Consider the following 22312-nt stretch of genomic DNA (forward strand, 5'->3'; position numbering starts at 1 on the left):
CGAGTGCCCACAAATTATTCAGACATCACAGAAATCAACCTAATTTTCAGTGATGGTTAAATAATAATCCAATAACTCAATAGTTTACAAATGGAAAATACCGACTACCCACAAGCCACCGACTCTGAGAAACATCACAGAAAAACCAAAGTCATGCACGTTCATTCTTCACTAAAACACAATAATCGTTATACTAACTAAAAACTATTGATCAATTAAACATGTTTTATTTGTCAATTATATAGCACAATTACAGATCTTTCATAGATTTCAATTGTTTGCCTTCTCTGGAAATTTCTGGTAAAGCCTTGGGCACTCGGGGTACCACTAAGGGTACCCCTACCACATTTTGAGAACCCCTAATTTGACGAACTTCCATTCATTTCTTTTTATTTACACTGGATCTGTTACAGACTGCATTACAATGTCCCAGACTATTTGCATTTCTGCTTTATTAGCTTTTATAGAGTGATGAGTGACAGGAAATCAACTCCACATTTACACAATTGACCACTTTTCATGTTCAATGTAACAAACAGACAATCAATTGTTTGTTTTTTCTCTATAAGCTGAATGTGATTTGTCCTCCTCCTTGAATTGGTGTTGGTGGTTGTTTGTTTGTATCCGACTGGTGCTCATCCTTTTAAAACAGCTAAGCGTTACTCCACAGGACAAAAATGATCAATCACGACGATATAAACCTGATCGTTTCTCCAGAAATATTAATTAATCCTTGTACAAATCTGAGGGTCACTTGGGTGTTTTGACCGTCACAAAAGCTCAGAATCCCAAACGCCACGAGGGAACTGCAGGTCACCAGAGTGGAAATCAGACAATAAAAAGTACAAAGTCCTCCTGGGTTTGGATCCAATCTGACACAATGAACACATAGAACTTCTCTAAATCAAAAACACACTTCTACAAATGTCACACACACCCACACGCACACACACACATGCGCGCACACACAGGCACACACTTACCGTACTTAAGACAACACACAACAGAAACAAGACCAATCAAAAGTTCAAGTAAGCAGTCAGCAGGTTTGCTGGACTTTCTTCCGTCAAAGTCAACAGAAAACCTTAAAACTTTGAATTCACTGTGAATTTGACAGTGGATTTGTTTGAGTTTAAAGAGCTTTCAAACTTTCTCACAGTTCACACCACAAAGCATCTGTGCTGCTGCTGGAAATGATTACAGATTCTGCCCATACTGATGAACCTACAAGCCACACCATCTCTCCTCACTCCTTCTGTCTCACGCCGATGTCCCCTCTGCTGTACGGTCTCGTCCTGTTGACCCTCAGAGACGGGGACACTGTGCACCAAACACGGTAGCGTAACCTGCTTGCCTCTTCCTCCTCATCCTCCTCTCCCTCCTCCTGCCAAACTGAGTCAGAGAGTCACAGAGCGGAGACTTTCACGATGTTGATGCTGGCTGAGCTCGCTGTGGTGTGGATGCTGGGGGGCGGAGCGTGACACGGCGGTGGGTGTGGCCTACGCTGTAGGGGCCCGTGTGGAGCGTTGCCCTCAGAGGTCAGGGCGGGGGGTGATGGGAGGCTGATGATCGCCGTGGTGATCTGGCCGCCTTTACAGTTGATCCTGCTGCTGTCGATGGTTCTCAGGTTGAGGTTGGAGCGACTGTGTGTGTGTGTGAGAGAGAGAGAGAGAGAGAGAGAGAGAGAGAGAGAGAGAGAGAGAGAGAGAGAGAGAGAGAGAGATTCAATTTCTGGTCCCAAAGTAATTGACAAAACTGAACTTTTGTAATGCCACCATCAGGTCGATTGATGTTTGTTACTAGTAGTTAGTTTGGTGCTAGTGGGTGTGGCCTACATGGATGGAAGAATTCAGGTTGAACAGATATACAACAAAACATAAAAGTGGTTATCAGAACGCCACCATCATGCTGACGGCTGAATTACTTTGTATTCAAGACCAACCTTCCCAACAAGTTTCACAGAAATCTGTTAATTTTTTGGGAAGAGCTGCTGCACACCTCCTCATGTAGGTTGATCCTTGTATCTCACCTGGAGGTATGGGACAGCTGGTCGCCACACTGTATGTGGATGGCGCTGAGCTCCTGCAGGGGCCCTTGGTGAGCTGGGATGTGGGGGGCCTGAGGCACTCTGGTGTTGGGCAGAGGGGGAGGAGGGGGAGGTGGAGGAAGGTTTCTCTTCACCCTGCGGCTACAGCAGGTGCCCGAGGAGCTGTCATGGCTGGACACGGAGGGGCAGCGAGACATGTAGGGCTGCAGGGCCGTCTCCAAACAGTTCCTCTCGTACAGCTGCTCGTCCACAAACTCGTGAGCCTGCACAGGGAGAAGAACACAGCACGGTGTGATTAAAATGAGCTCAGAGAGGAAAACAAAGCATTTAATAAAAGACAGGACACACTCGCGGGACTTGATGCCTGAAGTGATAGAATTTGTAATTGTACAAATAAAAAGCTGGCTCCAAAGTTATTATAAAACTGTCACACAGAAGAACACTTACTTACTTAACTTACCAGGAATTTATCCTTTATCCTATACTGGCCTTATTGTTTTTGACTTTCAATCATAGGACATTATGTTGTTTTAGGATGAAAAGACTTCAATGGTGTTCAAACAAATAATAACTATTGATAACTATTGATAATTTAAAGGGTCCATTTATAGTCGTGTGTAGTTTATTTTTTGATGCTTCAGTACATATTTCTGTTCATTCTTGTAGCAGATTGTTGCTGTGTTTCCTCAATGATTTCTCTCCCACCAGACTTTGAGCTCAGTGACTCAGAAAAATCTTGATAGTTTCAGGCACACTTCTACTTATGCACATCACACACTGAGAAGTGTCACAACTGGCAGATAAACACTTTTTTTTTTTTTTAAAGTGTGTGTGCCGAAGCTCCATTCCTCGCGTCCAACAGAAAAGCATGAATTCCACACACACACAGTGGAAAACATGACTACCACAGTGACAGACATCTGCGCTACAAAGCTCCCTGGAGACTGAATTACGTCTGCTGGGGAGAAAATGAGAGGCATGTCAGCAACAAACACACACACACACACGCTGTCAGGAGCACTTGTTTTCAAATCCAACATTCTTACAAGTAGAATGAATATTGCATGCATGTATCACGTGTGTATATTACTGCATATCCACTCGCGAATATAAAAGCAGGGAATCATAAAAAGGAACAAAGATGTAAAGAACTCACAGTTGTTTTCTCCAGACAGTGCAGTAGGTGGTGGTGTTGGCTCTCTAACAGGGAGGTGATCTTAGTCAACTTCTGCTCATCCTCTTCTGTACCCTGAGTGGACACACACACACACACACACACACACACACACACACACACACACACACACACACACACACACACACACACACACACACACACACACACACTGACGGATGAGAGTGAGAATCAGGCGTATGTACGTTGTCATCAATAATAATGAAGAGGCAGCGATGTGAAGCGTCCGTTCTGCTTGGCGTGCCTCGTTTTTGAAGCCGGCTATCTCAGTGCATGCTTGTTGATTTCATTCTCATTTTCATGATGATGGTGGCCAACAACTCCCATTGTTTGCATTTAAATCGTTTACTCTCCAATTAAATTTCATACATTTCTAAATAAATGCGTATATATCTCTGTCTGCAGTTGTGCTTTGTTTGAATTTGTAGAGCTTTTCCCGTCTATGTATTTTATTTGATGTTCCAGACAGACAGGTGAACAGTTATTGATTTAAGAAGTTTCACACAGGGAAAACAGATACAGAAATAGCAGTAGAATAATGGTATTTCTTTTCTCCAAATGAGTTTCACAGCCCAGTCTCCAAAAAGCTTCCTTTCCAAGTTATCAGTGTTGCCAGATAACACAAAAACGAAAACAAATTAATTCTCTCCCCACAGTGCAGATTTTTCCTCCAAGGGGTTTGGATAGTAGGCGATCCAGTCCAAGGACTCTCATTCAGATTCCAGACACGTGAACAAAGCTCTATGATGAGAGAAGACTACACCTTCTGATGTCTCTATGTTTGGCTTTCCTTTGAAGCTCGGCCAGTACAAAGATGTTATGTCGAGAAAAGATTGAGACCCGTATCAGGGTTTTAGGTTCAAAGGTCTTCTCATGTGAAGCTACAAGCTCACTCATTACAGCTTATTCCTCCACCAAGGCTGAACAAACCTTGGAAAAAAAGTTTAGTTCTAAAAAGAAGCTTACACTAGAGAAACAACTCTAATAAATAGAATATACTACTGGATTTATCGCCATAACTATCAGATCAATAACTATCAATCATTCTGCAGAATCAATCTTAATCTCAGCTAGTGAGTGTTGCTTGTTTCTGCCCTGTTTGTTTCTGTGCAGTTATTTTCTAGCAAATATATTTTACTCTCCTAGAACAAATTTCAGCCATGTCAAAGGTCCAAGGTTGGACTCAATAGCTGGAAGCAGGTGGCAGGAAAATGTGTAAACAGTCTTTAGAAAACGAGTTAACAAATACCACACAAGAGGTCCAAAAGTCGAAACATAAAGAGAATACAACAAAAAATGGGGAATGAACATTGAAAAACTCACATATCAAGGATCAAGTCATAGCACACAACCTGGCAGAGAACACCGGGGCTGGAATGGGAATCACGTGAGTGGAGCTGGATAAAGTGATTAATGTTTTGTTTTTTTTCATTTTTCATATGGTTGTATTACTTTTGAAGAATCTGATGCAGGTATTTGAAAACACCCAAACCCACAATATTACAAAATCCTTTTAAAACCTGCCCTGGATCCATTTCTGGGCAATGTTTCACACCTTCCACTACATCAAAATTGGTTCCAAACTTTCTGAGTTATAACAAACCAACAAGCAGGTGAAAACATAGCCTCCTTGGTGGAGGCAATAAGACTGTTTGCTGCAACCTGTGAGCCTTTATGGTTTGGCACAGTGCGCCCTTAATTTATCTGAGCACGTATGTAATATTTAAATTGACATATACAGTATAATTGAGGGTTTGTCTTACGTTAAACCTTGCTGTCGAGCACAAAGTGATGAAATCAACTTGCCCAACATTTGCTGAAGAAGAAATTAGTCCACAATTATAATCATCCTCCTGAGACCCAGACATTTCTTTTGTATGCATTTTTAATGTGTCCTTGCTTTACAGAAAAAACTAATTTCTTCTTGTCTGCTATGTTTTCTAGTGACCCAAAGTGGTTTTACTCAGTAGGAGACAGTGAAAAATGTTCAGACATGAAGACAACAGAGTTAAGCACACTGTAGTATAAGGTGTAGGGGAAGGAAAAATATAATGTCCACATATGAGGACAAAGGGTCTCAGGAGGTACATTATTCATAACATGTAGGCAATGCTGGAACAGGTTATTAATACTCAGAGGTACTACACTCTACAATAAAAACAATATAAACAGGCTGTCAAAAGAATGTCACTTTAAGACATTATATTTGCAACTTCATTCTAAAACTTGGAAGGACTATCAAACAATTTCACATCTGAGTAATAAAGAAACGTTTGTCAAGAGCACTGTGGAGGGAAACGCAAAAAGGCAAATATAGACATTGCAATCTAAATACACACAATGAGAGAACGAGTCGTTTGCATCTCAAAACGCAGCCTCTCTGATTGACAGCAGTGACACTGCCGTAATTTGATGTGCCAAGATGGACTGTGGCAGCCTCATCACACACGCTGAGGAGGGAGGGGGGTCACTCAGCACTCACAGATGGCATTTATATGATAATTCTAACCACTTCTAGACACCCATGAGCTTTTACACTGGACTCGATTAGATCCAAATGGATTTTAGTAACCATCTGCAAGGAAGGCAGTGTGTCACTGAAAGCAAAAGTGATGGACCGAATGGGAAGGATACAGGCAATTTGCTCATGCATTACCAAACCCATTTTTCCATGCAGGTGACAAGTAAACACCGATGAGTGAAGGAGACCAGAGCCAGGTGAATGCTGATGCAGAAAAATGGACATAGAAAGGGAACAGTACGTAATCTAAGGAGCGGCACTTAGAGAAGACAAGAATGCATATCAACACCTCTTTGTGTGACTGTAGAGAGGAGGACAGCAACACATTCTTCCTCCTAAGTGGCTTTTAGGGAATCGTTTGCTTGTGGAGTTGGAGCTCCTTGGTACACACTCTTTTTAATGATATAGCTAATTCTCCACAAAGAGTGACAACAAGAGTAGGAAACCTTTGTTGTCTGAGCTTTCATTGGCATGGAATACATCAGACAAATGCCTGACAGACAAATAAAAAAAGTGCTTAGTGTGTCTCCCCAGCAGCCCACCCAGATAACACACTCACAGAGGATTATTGGCATAACTCGTCTGCTATCGGCCCACCCCGTATAACAACAATGGAATGACATCAACTTTCATAGCTTTTTTATAGCTTCTGTGTGACTTTTAAATAGAATGCTTGGTTGATGTGAACGTTTGTCACAATGTGTGTCTGAGAAAAGTTTTTGACCAAATTAAAATTACTGTTATAAAGCACATTTGGCATAGAACAATGGAATTCATCTGTTTGACTTAAAGATGACATTGGAATATAACACAGCTGTACTGGACTTTGGAATGACTTCAGTCGTCATCATTAAACCTTGCAGATGGGTTTTTTGTATTCAGGAAGGTTCTCTTACTGTCAGTTCCAGCAGCTCATTGAGCAGTCCGTTGCGTTTGCTGTGGAGGAAGGCATTTGCGCTGCCAGTCTTGGCTACTCTTATCCTGGTCAGTCTGGCTTTCTGGGCATGAGAAGAAGAGAAGGGCAAAGCATCAGAGGGAGTGAAAACAGAATGAGTGTGAAGGTCAAACATGATGACTTATGTCTTGGTGGTGGTGACAATGTGGCAACTCATCAGAGAGCCTCATCATCACACCTAACTCCTACAGCTTTCTTCCATACATTTCCTTCCCTTTCATTTCAAATTGATCCCTTCTGAGCAGAATAATGCTGAACATCAAACCTTCTTCACAAACAGCCAGATTGTTACTAATTTAAGAATGAGAGCTGCATAGAGACTGCATGAAGCCTGACAGTGACTCTGACAGCTTCAGCACTAATGGATGCTTTACAGCAGTACTCATTTTGCCCATGAGGTGAGGATGTGAGGATTTCACAATACCTGCCTGCCTTCCTACATTTCCTAGACATATATGAACATAAATGAACTCAAGTCTGTACGTCTCATTTGATATTTTTTCAGCGTTTTTCACATCTTTTCAAAAAGAATAATAAAGACGGGAAGAGGATTTCTTAAAATGAAACATATCAGCATTGGACGATATCATACCACGACCCATGAATGTACACATGAGGGGGGAGAATTCTTGTCCTGTTGGATTCTCTCCACCATAAATACAGAAACAGCAGACAGGTAAGAGCAATATCTGCTGCCAGACATGAATCAAAAGTAATAGAATAAAATTGGATTGTTCAGAAATATCTGTCTGGTCCCCGTTAAGGTGTGAGGAAGTCTGTGGACCTGATTTAATAATGATGACTGAGTATGTTCATGTACAGTATGTGAAAAGGAAAGAGAGGAGAAATAAAAATGAAAGAGACTGAGCAGAGAGTGAGAGCAGTATGCAGTCCTCCTCCTTATTGATCTTAGGTCTTGTTTGACAGGAGGAAAGCAAAAATGTGAATTAATAAATGATGGTCATATTACTTTAGCCCTTAACATTTCAGAGCTCACTGAACAAGAAGTATGTATTCATGTTGTGCTGTTGATGTTCCACTCTGTTTAATCAAACTGTTGCTTGAATTTAATCTGATAATGATTTGTTAAAAGGCATTCAAGGTTCTTTTAAATTGAATTGGACTCAGCTCTGATGTTTCATTCATTCATTCAAGCTTTGGTGGCTGATCAGTCTGCATGTATTCCTGTATCTGTCTATAGAATGATCTGGATGTCATATGCATAGGTAGAAAGAAATGCCATGATGATGAATAATATACTAAGCACAGAAAAATGGAACAGGGCCCAAAGCTGACCCTTGTGGCACACCAAACATAATTTTTGACAGTGAGAAGGAATGGTTGACCACAGAGAAGCATTTTAGAGCAGTACCACAGACTCCAGCTCCCTCCCTGTCAATGAGGATATGACGGTCAACCTTGTGTCATGCTGCGCTTAAGTAAAGCAAAATGAAAAAGGAGCCCATGCCAGCATTCACACTCAACTGGTAGATCATTAGTTGCCCCTAGGAGAGCAGATGCAGATTGGTACCTATTATTTTCCAGATCATCAAGGAGTTGCTTGGCTACTACTTTTTCTTGTACTTGATATAAAAAGGGCGACTTGGAAATTGGACAATAGTTGTGAGGGAGCCAGTGATCAACATTCAACTTCTTTAGATGTGGCTGAACACCCACCATTTAAAAATCACAAGGGACACGTCCTGTAGTTAAAGAAGATTACCAATTAAAAGTAACCAAGGGGCAATAGAATCAAACACTTCAAAGAGGAACTGTGTATAATATTATCAAGTGAACTGGAGGAAATCCAGTTAGTACAGTTAGTTTTAAGTTTTCAGGATGGAATAGAAGCAAAACATATAATCTAGCAGCTGGCAGACCGGCTTCATTTTAAATACATTCTGAAAAGTAAATAAAACAAAAATCTTTCTGGTTTCCAAAGTTATGGATGGATATGTTTTTATCATTATAAATGTTTGGTCAGTGTTAAGATAATTAGTGTAGCATATGGTCTGAATTCTATTTAAAATTATTTTCCAACTTCATAAGAAGAAAATCCATTTGGAGAAACTTGCTAACAATTTCTGATACTGCTAAAGATGTAACATAAATAGATTTGGGATTAATGCAGCTGACATTAGCAAAGAAAACTCCAAATCTATAAATCAGCACCACCAAACAGACTATTAATCTTTCCAGCCAAAGCCCTGTAATTGTTGTGATTTACTAAATATTTGTTGGCTCTTTGTCTCGACTGAGCTTGTAAACCTTCTTACATTTTCATCCGCAGTTAGTCAGACAGACAGCTCTGCAGCAGTGCAGCAGACAGGCAAAGATGTTCACCTCCAGGAGAAGAGATCCTCGAGACTGCAGACACCTCTTTCTTCTTCCATCTTTCCCAATCAGCCTCTTTCCTTTTCTCTCACACATTTCCCTCTGCTTTCTCTGTCCTTCCTTTTCTTTTCCATCTTCTTCTCCCTCCTCTCTACCCTGTCTTGCTCCTTTCATGCTGTTTTGCCCTCACGTTTCTGGTCTCCCACCCCCCCCCCCAACAACCTCCTGCCTCTCTCAGTGTGGCTCCACTTGACTTTGCTGTGGCTTTACTGGTGTGACCTCAACACCACTCGCCAGCACTGTGATCACGAATACTCTGCACCGCTGATTGGAACAGAAATACAAATTCCCCCTCTACCTGTCTCCTCCTGGGAAGTTTACTTTCCCCCTCACATATCATCAGGGAGTTAAGCACATTAGAAGCAGGGCTGTTTCTCTCACTGGCTGACTGAGTATGAAAGTTGACACAGAGCGACACTGCACTCTACAACTATGCAGAGACTCTCTCATGCAGACACACACTGAATACAATCTGTCAGACATTGGAGCTATTACAGCAAACTTTCCCACATGTAGTATCCATTAGCCTGGAACCGTATATATATATATATATAACACTGGAGATGTTAGAGACTAGCTGCTATCAAATCCAACCTGGATTCTATGAACTCACAGTGTGAACCTGTGACGGATACACATGAGGATGTTTTTGCAAAGTTAAATCTCCAGGAGACTGCATAATTATTATGGGAGTCTGGAGCGGCCAGCTGTTAGCAAAAGAATAAAGACGAGCCAGAGGAAGAGAGAGAGAGAAGGGGACGGCCAGGGAGTAAGAGAGAGAGAGAGAGAGAGAGAGAGAGAGACAAATTAGGTTTGTTTGAAGCAGGTTTTCTCTTTCCTCGTCTCCCTTCTTTCTCCTCCCTTTTTCTTTTTCACCCTCATCATCTTCATCTTCATCAACCTCATCCTCATCATCATCATCAGCATCATCAGCATCATCAGCATCATCATCATCATCATCGTCGTCATCATCATCATCATCATCATCAGGGAAAGGCACTTTTCCAAGTTCCAGGTCTAGCAAATCTCTATCTCAATGCTTCACTCTATGATTGCATGCAAATCATACACCCCCAGATCACAGAATTATAGAATAAAGATGAACCAGCGAGTCACATCTTATTCTTTTAATAGCACTTTCCAGTCGAGATGAATTCCAACATAATTGAAAATCACTTTACCACAGTGCCAAGCCTGTTAGAGAATCTGTCTGAATTTCTGATAATGTGTGCCAATATGGAACAAGTAGGTCAAGACCCGAGAACAAGACCAAGATGGAATCAGAGCCGCAGTGACTAATCAATGAAAATATCTCCTGCTACTGTAAATGTGAGATGCAGAACAGAAAATCGATGAAATGTTGCCTTGTTATACGTATCGCCGTTAGAAAAGTCCGATTCAGTGTTCTGTAATACGCATAACCAACATTTGCATTCTCGGAGTTAATGAAATGAAACAGTCATAATAATATTTGTGTAAGTTGCAAAGCTTTTCCTATTGCATTTGTGTAATCAAAATATGAGATAAGGTTCTGACAGGAACACAGATAAACATGATGCATTATCCTCATTAAGAGAGACGCTCTCATTTTGCATTCCGTCTGCGATTCTGAGTCCAAAAGTGTGAGTACAGCATTTTGTTTTATGAGCATTGCAAATGAAAACCCTGTTGAGATAACGGAGTCAAGGCAAATGCAAAAAGGTGGAATTTTTTTTTTTTTAAATTAATTCCTCATTCACAGAGGGTTATCTATCCTAGAGTTTCTTCTTCCTCTTATTTAATGTAATTTGGATGCCTGGGGATCTGCAGATATTAGAAGAGTTTCATTAGTAATGGATTCACTGAGGAGTTTTACTGCCCCATTGTTGTTTAGAAAGTGCTTGATCAGAGTAAGAAAGAACATGAATTTCCCTTCTCATTCCATTTAGAAACATTTAGTTCAATAAGTAAAGAACCGTGAGCGCAAAACAAATATGAGAGGAGATCAGATCACTTAAAGATGTAAGAAACACAAGGCTGCTGCTGTTTTGTTGCCAAATATGCGGCAAATTGTATATTAATGCGATTCCAAATTCATTTCAGAGCAACGTTGGGATGTTTGCAGCCACCATCAGACACTTTAACTTGATGAGGGATCTGATGAAGGTGTTACAGGTGTACTTAATCGTTCATGTCATTACTGTACAGGAGAGATAATATGTTTGCGTTCAATCGTTGCGAGACATTCCTATGTGGGTTTGAAGGGTGTGTGTCACCCTGCGTATGTGTATGTGCATCTATGACAGTCAAATGGGTATTCTGACGCAGGTTCAAAGGCGGCGATTTGCAATGCAGATGCAGCTGCAATTCATAGCTGAGGTCAACAGTGTTCACCCTCATCTGATTTTTATACTTACATTGTAAAGTGTGTACTCTGAGCTTTTCATAATAAAATAAATGTAAAATGTTTTTTTTTTAACAATCATTAATTTTAATGGTTTGAATTAAATGCAGACTGCTGCTGAGTTTCAAGCAGCACCATGGGATCATCCAGGATGTCTGCTCAACACGTCCACTTCCTCTCTATTCTCATTAAGTACAAAAGACTCTCCCTGACACAAACATAGAATACCTTGAAAAATCAACAATGGAATATATGAGCAATAATAATATCAAAACGTTTTACAAGCCCTTTCTACTCTCTTGGTTATTTTTTTGAGTTTGGAGGATTTTGCTTTGAAAAAAAGACAAAACTGACTGAAATAGAGCAAAATGCACAATATCAACGATTTGAAATATTAAAGATCTGGATTTTCATAGTAAAAAGTGAGATATTTGACTGTGATAAGAAGCAGCATTGCCCCAGTTGCAGCAGATGGATGGGTGTTGGGTGTTTGGTGTTTGATGTTTGGTGCTTGGTGTTTGGTGTTTGGTGTTTTGTGTTTTGTGTTTGGTGTTTGGTATTTGGTGTTTGACCCCTGTACCTTCTGAGCTCGCCGTTTGTCTGCTCTCTGGTTCTGGTGATAGATGCGGCTGAAGTTGGAGACGATCACGGGCACGGGCAGAGCGATCACCAGCACGCCGCTCAGTGAACAGATGGAGCCAAAGATCTTTCCAGCAATGGTCTTTGGCACCATGTCTCCATACCTGCAGAGAAGAAGAGAAGCGAAGAGGAAAAATCAAGACAGATGTATGATTCTGTAGGAAGATTTTCACCTTTACCGTAAACCCAATGTCTCTTTTTTCCTGTCCCTCTTTTTCTGTTTCCCTGTCTCACCTTTGGTCTCCATTCCAATGATTTTCCTGTTGTTCTCCTCATTGTATGGGGTTCCAAAAACCCGATAACACCGGTGAATGGCGGTTGTAAAAGGCGGACAGAGGCAGAGAGATAGGCCAGCTGCTGTCTACGGCAGTTAGACAGGCGTGACAAAGCCAAGCTGGGGAGGGGGGCGGGGGGGGGGGAGTTAGGGACCTAGTGCCAGGACAAAGCCGCGTTTGGTTTGGCGGTGAGAGGCCATGATGGCGTGGAGTGGAACATGCACATTTAGAAACGCGAGGGTGTAACTGGTGAAGGAAAGACAGTAGAATCCTGTCATGGAGGCGATGCTGACATGTAGCTGAGGTAGTGGAGAGGAAACGATTTGTCCTGGTGCATGATGGGTATCATTTTGAAACTTTGATATTCTGCACATTGGCGACTACCCTTGTAACACTACTCCACTGATTTCTCCCATCCAAAAAACCGATGGAGCAGCAGTTTGATTGGGTTCTCAAGGTTTGACTCAAACATGTACTTGTCAGGAGATGCTTCCCCCTCCCCCCCTTTTTCTCTCTGTGTCTCCTCCACGTTTCCTCTCCACTGCATTCTCGAAGGCTCTTGACAGGTAAAGAAACCCGGCGCACTGTTGACCACCGCTTCCTCTTGAGGGACTCTGGCTGCACAGGCACAGGTGGGTGCCAGATTTCCGCTTTTCTTGCTTGCATTGTTTGGTCAAAGCTCCCACTCCATGCTGAAAAACACCATAATCGCTAGACTTGGACACCTTCTGCTAAGTACCCACAGAGTGAAGAGCGGCCCGGATTATTGCACACACCCAGCCTTCTGCTCTGCCTGAGTAAATACATGCAAGAGAGAGCGAGAGAGAGAGAGAGAGGAAAGGAAATGTGTTCAAATCCGTCTTTTTTTTCTTTTGAATATTTGGATTGACAGATGACGCACAAGAGTCTATTAATGGAACCAACAAGCAGGACAAAGGTTTTACTGCAATTATATGACCAAAACACTATAATCACCCTTATTACAGCTTCTACACTACAAAATAGCTGATCATCCTTGCCTGTACCAACAAGGAAAATGTGAAATAACAAAACCTTCAGGATAAAGCAGGACGCTCACCTTAGAGAAAATGAAATCTATTAGCTCCACCTGAACTCCGCCTGCTCCCAGGGGACCGTCTGAAGGTTACACTCACTGTCACTACAGCAACTAACATTCATTTGAAATGTCTTCCAATCAGGAACAATATCAAACTAATTTGACCACAGTGCGTTGGTCGGATCAGTTCCCACCGTATGTGACTGTACAGATTTCGATACTTCAAGCCTTCACTTCTCTCGTTTAACAACTTTTTATTTGAGAACTCAGCGCAGCGTACTCCCGCCTGTTTTTGCTGAGTTCAAACAGCAAAAACAGGCAGGAGTACGCTGCATCTTTAACAAGCTACTTAAGAGATTTGAGCGTGGCTGCTCGTCCTTATCGTCGCCCTGTGCTCCTCTTGGCTGCAAGACAATCAGACAAAGGATTTCACAGCTCACTCTGCTCTCATCTGCCTGCCTGCCAGCTGATGAGCGGTGACATCATCCTGACCGTGAGTCTGACCACTTTGGTGTGTGTACGTCGTGTGTCAGAAATGATTACGGTGTGGAAGATTCAAACTCTCTCTTCTTCTATAAATCCAGCCAATCACAGCAGAGCAAAATAAAGCAAATCCATCCATCTCTGAAATGTTTGGAATTTAGGAATGAATGTTTTTGACTTGGTGATGGTACAGAGATGTTATTTACTTGAGTTTTCAACGTTCAGAGCGGAATCAAGACAATAAAGACAGTGACTTGACACATCAGTAAGAAACCTTCTCTACTCCACATAATTGTTAATTACAGATTCAACTGTTATTGACGACCAGCAGTTGCAAAATAAATATTAATTAACGCAGGTGAAGACGTGTTCATCCCCCAATCAGCAAATATGCTTTGGTTGTACTCCTTCATTAGCGCAGAGGACTGTTATTAACCTCACAATTGGCTGGTTGGCTGCACGGTGGTAGCCGTGCGTGTCTAAAAATAGCCCAGTTGATTATTAAGTAAGTAATGCGCTGAGGAGAAACCCTTAAAGAGGAGCTAATGTGTCGAGACAATGGAGTCAGGTAGCAAACAGCAGCGGGCCTGTTTGTGCTGTAAATGGACTTCTGCAGGCATTCATTACTTTGTTTTTCCATCTGCCACACTTCACAACAGACTTAAGAAGGTGGGAAAAATCAATTGGAAGGGAATTTATTTGTGGTGTGGTTTATCTTTTTCAATCATTTTCTTGTTTTGTTCTTCATTAAAAGAACCTCGGCTGTCGCTTCCACAACACGTTTGCAATCCCTTTAAAGAGGCACGCGCTTCAGCTCTCTGATTGGCATCAAATAAAATAGATTGGTTTGGATGTGTCGCACCGGAAAGGCTATGAATCCAAAGCAACCAATTTGTGTGAATGATCTCAGCTCATCTCAGGCAGAAGAACTGCATGAAGTGGAGTGAAACAAAGGCAAACTTTGTTACAGCTGTGATGTTTAATATCTAACACCTCCTGAAGCTGAAGCCTGTTAGAACGGCTCCAGGATGAGGATTGTTTGTAATGCAAGGATAATGTGTGTGTGTGTGTGTGTGTGTGTGTGTGTGTGTGTGTGTGTGTGTGTGTGTGTTTCCGGCTTTGACAGATGTCAAGAGCTCCTATTATAATTTCTAATTCCTTTGATTGTACTAAAAACTTATTGTATCTATAAAAGTGTGAGGTTTTAAGTCAAATCTTCATAATTCTCCCAAATCTATGAGAAATCCACAAACACAGCATGACGAGTATAACCTCATTATCATTCAGACTTCTTTCAGATTGTAGGATTGTTGCAATGACATTATGAATGTCAATGTACTTATGGATTATTGATTATGGATTGATTTGATTATCAACAATGTCTAGCCCTAAAGAGAATTACACAGTTGCAGTAGAAACCTCATCTCCAACTTCTTCATTACACATTCCAAACCAGACAAATGCTTCCATTTGGTGTAATTAACTTCGAGGGAACAAACAAAATGATGGATTTTCTGCTTTAAGTAACCAGGGACTAATTAATAGATTGAAGGAGACCTTTGAAGAATGAGGGGAGGCAGTGGAATACTTTCTAGCAACAACATTAGAGGCAGTGTACTGAGATCTATGGTGCCAGCAACTGACCTTAAAAAGGTTCACAGAATTAAAAGACAACAAATCTGTCACATGTGAAGTGAAGTCCTGAAAATGTTAATTTGGTCAAATTACTTTTTAGTCTGAGTTCAGTTAAACCTCTTAGACTATGTTGCAAACTGTTGATCTTGTTTCAGAAATGTGAATGCTGTTGAAAGTTGTCGCCTGGTTCGGCAGGAGCCATGAAACAAACAGGAGCTTCTAGCACTTCCTGTTCTTGCAGCATTGACGGGTCAAACAGCTCCCTGCAGCACCACCGGCATCTGTTCGCTGCTCTTTTTCACACACACACACACACACACACACACACACACACACACACACACACACACACACACACACACCAATACACACACACACCAATACACACACACACACCAATACACACACACACACACACAAGAACTCCTCTTTTCATCAGTGCAGCAACAGCTCCAAAAACAAATCGGCGAACTGAGCCTCAAGAAAGGGAACACGAGCAACGACTGCCGACTATCCAGGGAGGCTGCAGACAACAACCGTGCTGAGTAAATCTTCACACAAGTCTCACCTCTGCGAGTGTTGATAACACATGAAAGGAGAAAGAGACGAGGCAGAGGGAACAGGACTAAAGAGGGCTAAGACAAGGAAGAGAAACCACCTAATGCCGGTATTACACACACACACACACACACCATACACAGCCATGGGAGGCATGCGGGATATTAGTTTGTGTGACCTGCTGCCACTGAGAATAACACGTCATCCAGGTTGTTGGAGGCATGGAGGGCGACTCACCTGTCCAATCACACACAGGGCTGAAGGAAACAACCTCAAACATTGATCATTCAAAAGCTTCAATAATGATCCAGATCATTATGATTCAGATTCAGACGTATATCATCTTATTGTCCACCAGATTATTAGGTTATTTCTATTATTATCTTAATCCTTCAGGTGTGGATCAATATCTGGATATATTGCACCTGTTGATCAATCATTGTAGGATACACATGCCTGAATGTTGTCATTAATTAAAAAGTAAAAATCATTCTTGTATCTGGATCTACTTCAAAATCAGCTTCCATATCCACTGATTGTTTCAGATGTCAGACAGACAGACAGACAGACAGACAGACAGACAGACGGACGGATGGATCTTCCTGGTGGAGTTAATAAACAATGACTACAGTTCATTCATCTCGGGAGCTTTTCGAAGCAGCGTTGTCCTTTCCAGCTCACCTCCTGCACACACACTCCCTGCTGGAGCTGTTTAGTTCAGTCGCTTTCCCCCTCCGGGTTATTTATTGATTTTCACATCTACTTTTTCCCTGCTGGTCGATTTGAAACACACTCACTGTTCTCACCTGAGGTGCAATGGCCAACGATCAGCGCGTTGTGTGATTCCTGCACGTTAAAGCGAGGCCGTTCATTCCGTCTCAGACTGAAGTCTCCACAGCATGATCGCATGTTAATCATGTCGCGAACCAAATTAAGCTAACAACTTTAATTCAATTCCTCCTGTAGGCTGACACATGCAGGCAGGTCCCACAATCCCAATCATCAGGCGTAATGAAGCACAGAGTCCTGAGGATATGATGGTAAAAGGAGTATTTATCTTTGTCTCTTAGTCTGCAGGCTTACAGAGGTGCTGGGGCAGCAAAACATTTATTGTGCATCAGTGCTGAGCAAGGCCGCAGGATTAACAATTGACTTCCACATTGTGATAAAGGTAATATATGGAGCAACAGTGAGCAGACTGAATGTAGCATTTCAGTAGACGCAGACAGTCGCAGAGTTTTAACGCTGCTAATGTCATGTTTTCTAAGATGGCGTGAAGAAGTGAAGATTTCTGTTCTATTGTCTGCAGTTGATGGCAGACAGATTGATCAGGCTGCAGGGCTCAGGAACGGTTTGCATCTATAATGATGAAGATTTATCTCCTTTATTTCATGTGGAAGGACTGTTGAGGAAGAATCCTCATTCACAATGGTGACGAGTTACACACACACACACAAAAGAATAACTAACTAAAAATAATAATAAACAACAACAACCTCTCTCTTCTTGCTGCTTTGTCTGGTGTTTGTCACTTCTAACACGTTTGTGAGGAAGCAGGAACCAAACCACACCATAGTGTTGTTCATGCTCTGATTTTGGACTTTGTGATGTATTTTAATAAAGAATTGATAAGTACAAGATGTGCCCGGCCTCACTTGTACCTGACTTGGGGCGAAGATGTTGAATGATAAATGTTAAGCATGAATGTACTGTGTTGAATGTAAGTGGTGCTCCTCAAATACATAAAAGTAATGATCACCACTGCTCCTTATGGGAACAGTGATTCTGGAGTGTGTGTGTGTGTGTGTGTGTGTGTGTGTGTGTGTGTGTGTGTATATATGTGTGTGTGTGTGTGTGTGTGTGTGTGTGGGGGGGGGGGGGGGGGTCTATTGGTCAAAAGAGTCTCACCACAGCTAGACTCTCCCCCTGCCACACACACACACACACACACATGCACCCACACACTGTTCTGCCTTCTTCTGCTGATCAGCAATTTACAAATCTGCGAACATTAGTTAATATGATGACAACAATTGTTTGCAAGTCGCATGCAGGCGTGTATTTTACTCTCACCGTGTCTAAAAATAGTAGCAGGATCCGCCTACACAGTCGCACTCTGGAGCCCCGTAAATAGCAAATTATCTTCAAACAATTATTTCAAATGCTTTGTTTTGCCTGTTTGATAAATGAGCCTAGCTGTTCAGGGCCTCCTGGTTGTGTGTGTGTGTCATTCTATTCAAACACACACTGCAGTATGCGGCTCTGAAGGAATACCCACCTAATAGCTGGGGAGGGAATAACCTAAATTAGGCGTCTGCGTCCCTGAGACCTGGTGTGTTATTAGTGTTAAGAATCTAGTTTGCCCTGAGAATAAATATCCTGGAGTAACTGCATAACTTTATCACACACAGTTCATTATCTTGTACAGTCTAATAAATCATTTTGCTTCAGCAAATAAATCATGGAAAAGGTGAAAGCTGCATCCCACTGATCACTTCTGTGCCTTTATTTTTCCCTACAGCCATGAACATATTCCCATTGCTAATTTATTATGGACTCTACCTTCTAAATAACACTCATTGTGAACTTTCCAGTCCAGGAGCGCACATCTGGTGAGTCCAGCGTAAGAAATGAGGAGCCGTAATTACAGCCTGTGTTTTAACCCACAACCAATTAGTTCCTGATCCTTCCCTCTCTTCTTGGCCTTCATCTCTTTTGCCGTGGGGTTATCCAATAGAGCGAGCTGCACCTCGTGATCGATGATGTCTGAATTTCCCCCGGCCATGACGTGACGGAACGCTAAACAATTAGCTGTGAATCTAGAGGAGCTCGCCTCCTGCTGCTCCGGCTGCTCCGGCTGCATCGGCGGCAAAGCGATGAAAACGTGGCAATTAATTAAGCAGGAGGCACAAACCTGCCACTCCCTCTGTAATGCACCAGTCTGTGCTGATCCTAACATCAATCTGGCCTTTCTACCTCTACAGCCCCAAGAAGCAAGCAAGTCAGAGTGGTTACATTGGTGATACATTCAAATGATGCAAAATCAGAAGAGAGCTGTGGGGGGTCAGCGGTTCTTGTACACCCAACAGTAAAACAGTTGGGTGTACAACTGCTACAGCTGCTGCCTGACCTTAAACATACATAATTCATGCATTTTCCCCGAATAACACACCCCAAAAAAAAATAATTGGACGGTTGAAACGTATCCATAACCACAAACACACTCCCCCCCTATAGGCAGGGTCAACGGGACACAGTTACATCATTATTTGTGTCTTGTAACGTCTCAGCAGAGTAATTGCCGCTGCTTTAGTGCCATGCCAGAGGGCAGTGAGTGACTATTTACGCTTTGAGATCCTCGTTTTTTTGAGATTCAAACTGCCAACCTTCCTAAAATGACCTTTCCTGGCCTTTTCAAGCCACAATTTACTGATGGCAACTATTCAAGACACAAACATACATTACATTATTCATGAGGCAGGAGGGGCACAGACTGGAGATACTTTGTATGTTGACATGTTTTTGGATGGGTACCAGTTTATGAGAGCCCATGAGTCAGAGAGCAGCGGCTTAGTGTTTCTGCCACAGATGGACATCCAGCAGTCACTACTGGGTCACACACAGGCTGAGAGCTTCGGTCCCTCCCAGCTGGACTCACACACAGCTGCTCGGATACTTAACCTTTTCAAACACAAGTTACGAGGGAAGACTGAACAAGATTGTGCCTGAGCAATGGTGAAAAAGATAGATATGATGATCCCAAATGGAAGTGACGAGTCAGAGATGAGATTAGATTGACCCCATCTCACCTTTGAGTGGAGGATATGATCCCTCATAGCCTCACGAGCCACATTTGCCGATTTGTGTTCCTTTAAGCACACTCAGCTACTCTCTTTTACTGTATTTCCCCTTTTGCCCAGCCTCTAATCAGCTGTTTCTTGATTGACTTCATTAGAAAGAGGGAGATGAGAGCAGAAATGAAAAAGCCTTCTTTGGGATCTTTTTAAAAAGCCTCCTAAGTAGGTTACAGCAGAAAGTAGGCTGCCAGAAGCACTCAGGAGACCCAAGGAGCTACTGTTGTATCACTCGAGAGGGGTGGCATCCCACTTCAGGAGTCCACATGATGAGATGAAAGATGGGAGAGGAGAACTGCAGTGTTTGTGATGCAGCAGGTAGAGTGGAGAGCTCACAGATATCCAGGCTCATGGGGTTCATACATACTGAGGGATGCAAAGGAAAAGCCTGATAAAAGATGAAATCATAGGCTCAATAGCGACTCTATGGATCAGCTGCCTCCTGTGTCTTCCCTTCTCTTCTACACACAATTTAAAATGGTTGATTTGATACAAGAAGATGACTTTAAAGGGGAAAATATTGTAGATTTGCACATTCTTATTTTGTTTGGTCTATTTTCAATCCTTTGCAATGCTTTAATATGTAAAAAAAAGATACTGATCTGCTTCTAGGCTCTTGCTGCAGCACCAAAGTGTGCACTGAGAGAAAACAAACCATTTCAGACACCGTCTCCTTCCCAAAAATAAACCTGATTTTAACAAACAATCATGGATTCTTGACGCATCATATTCTTCCACTAACTATGGAGCCGCGAGCCACATAGAGGCAAAGTGACACGATTTGCACACGATATTTATTTAAACAAGGCGACGACAAGCGAGAAAATACGACTTGTTCAGAAAAATAAATTCCACATTTTGTTGCTATTCATCGGTTTGCTGATGTTGGCGTGAAACCACAGCGGCTCTGCCAGAGGGAACAGCGCTGAAGAGGTTAACGGGGTGATCGCTTAAGCTTTTGTCCGTCTCTCCATGGACTGTCTCTGAGGTACGATAAATGTGGGACGTGGTGTGACAGATCATCTTTAGAGAGAGAGAAGCACACAGGGCGAGTGTGAAGTGAGTCAGGCTTTTGTCAATGTACGAATAAAAGTAAATCAGAGAACACATGCAGACAAAAGTGTTGGGTCCATTCATTCAGATTGAACAGCCTGAACTTTATCGACACATGCGACGCCTCTATTTCACTTCAAAAGGGGGACAAAGACAATTCAGCAAAACAGCGTAGAGGTGTTCTAATTAGACGTGTTAATTAAATTGTTGAGCCGCAGATGTAATCTCATTAAATGATATCATCGGTAAGTTTCTGTTGCTTTTCTCTTTCATCACGGACAAAAACCTAATGGGAGAACAGAACCCTGAGAAGTCCAAAACTCTAAAGGGCACAAACATGGAAAATGGGCAGCGAACAAAACAGGAGGGAGGATAAAATGTAAGCGAAGTGCGGGATTGATCTGACCGTCTCTATTCACTGGACTCTTAAATGATTTTCACAGGCCAATGTTACATCAGACAGCAGTATCAAAATAAAGTACATTTTCAAATTTGAATGTATTAATACAGGATGAAGGAGTTGTGCTGTCATGTTCCCTTTGCCTCTTCATTTCTTTTAAAGAGAATTTTGCAGGGGAATATGGCCACAGTGAAGTTATTAACGGGGAGGCAGTAGCTCAGTGGGTAGAGCTTCCGAGGTGCCCCTGAGCAAGGCACCAAACTCTCAATTGCTCCCCCCTCTGCGAAGGGTGGTAATGTAATGTAAGTCGCTTTGGATAAAAGCGTCTGCCAAATGATTGTAATGTAATTAAGTCTAAATGTAACATATGACTCATATATAATTCATATATCATGTTAAAACTTGAGATTTAGCCCAGAGAATGAAAATGAATTCAACTTGTGTCAACACTAAATGTTGTCCTAATGTGTGTGTTTGTTTGTTTCTGTTCTTTGTTTGCCACTCATCAACCACACTCATCAACCAATCACGTCTCCACTCCAGTTCTCTGCTCCACACCTGTTCCCCATTTCCTCCTTTGAGCCCCTCAGTGTTCATATCAGCCTGTTCTCCTTTGTCCCTTTGCCAGATCCTCCTTGTTTGTGTCCTGATATGTTTCCTCTTCTGGCTCATGTCCCTGGCGTGTATTTGCGTCCTCACCCTGGACCCAAACCCATGACAAAAAGAGTTTATTAAAAATATCCCAAAAATAAAGGAACAGCTGAATAAACAGATTTTCTTCTGTGGTTTTATCTAAATATGCTCTGTTTTGGTTCGCTCCTTTTAGCTGATTTGGCTCCCAAAAATCACAAATAGAACACTGT

General features: G+C 42.1%; 1 protein-coding gene across 1 annotated transcript in view; it reads right to left on the reverse strand.

Annotated features, from left to right (window-relative positions):
• Window positions 1-1405: 1405 nt before the first annotated feature.
• LOC142991202 (A-type voltage-gated potassium channel KCND3-like) overlaps window positions 1406-22312 on the reverse strand; it is a 40137-nt gene continuing 19230 nt past the window's right edge. Inside the window, exons 2-6 of the mRNA XM_076141246.1 lie at window positions 12076-12238; window positions 6660-6761; window positions 3204-3296; window positions 2030-2310; window positions 1406-1643 (exon numbers count right to left, since the gene is read on the reverse strand). Of these exons, the coding sequence (XP_075997361.1) occupies window positions 1406-1643; window positions 2030-2310; window positions 3204-3296; window positions 6660-6761; window positions 12076-12238 (877 nt within the window). The remainder of the gene's footprint in view (window positions 1644-2029; window positions 2311-3203; window positions 3297-6659; window positions 6762-12075; window positions 12239-22312) is intronic.

The sequence above is a fragment of the Genypterus blacodes genome, unplaced genomic scaffold (genome assembly GCF_046128005.1).
Source record: "Genypterus blacodes isolate CSIRO-AG114 ecotype Tasmania unplaced genomic scaffold, CSIRO-AGI_Gbla_v1 ptg000017l_1, whole genome shotgun sequence".
NCBI classification, from domain to species: Eukaryota; Metazoa; Chordata; class Actinopteri; order Ophidiiformes; family Ophidiidae; genus Genypterus; species Genypterus blacodes.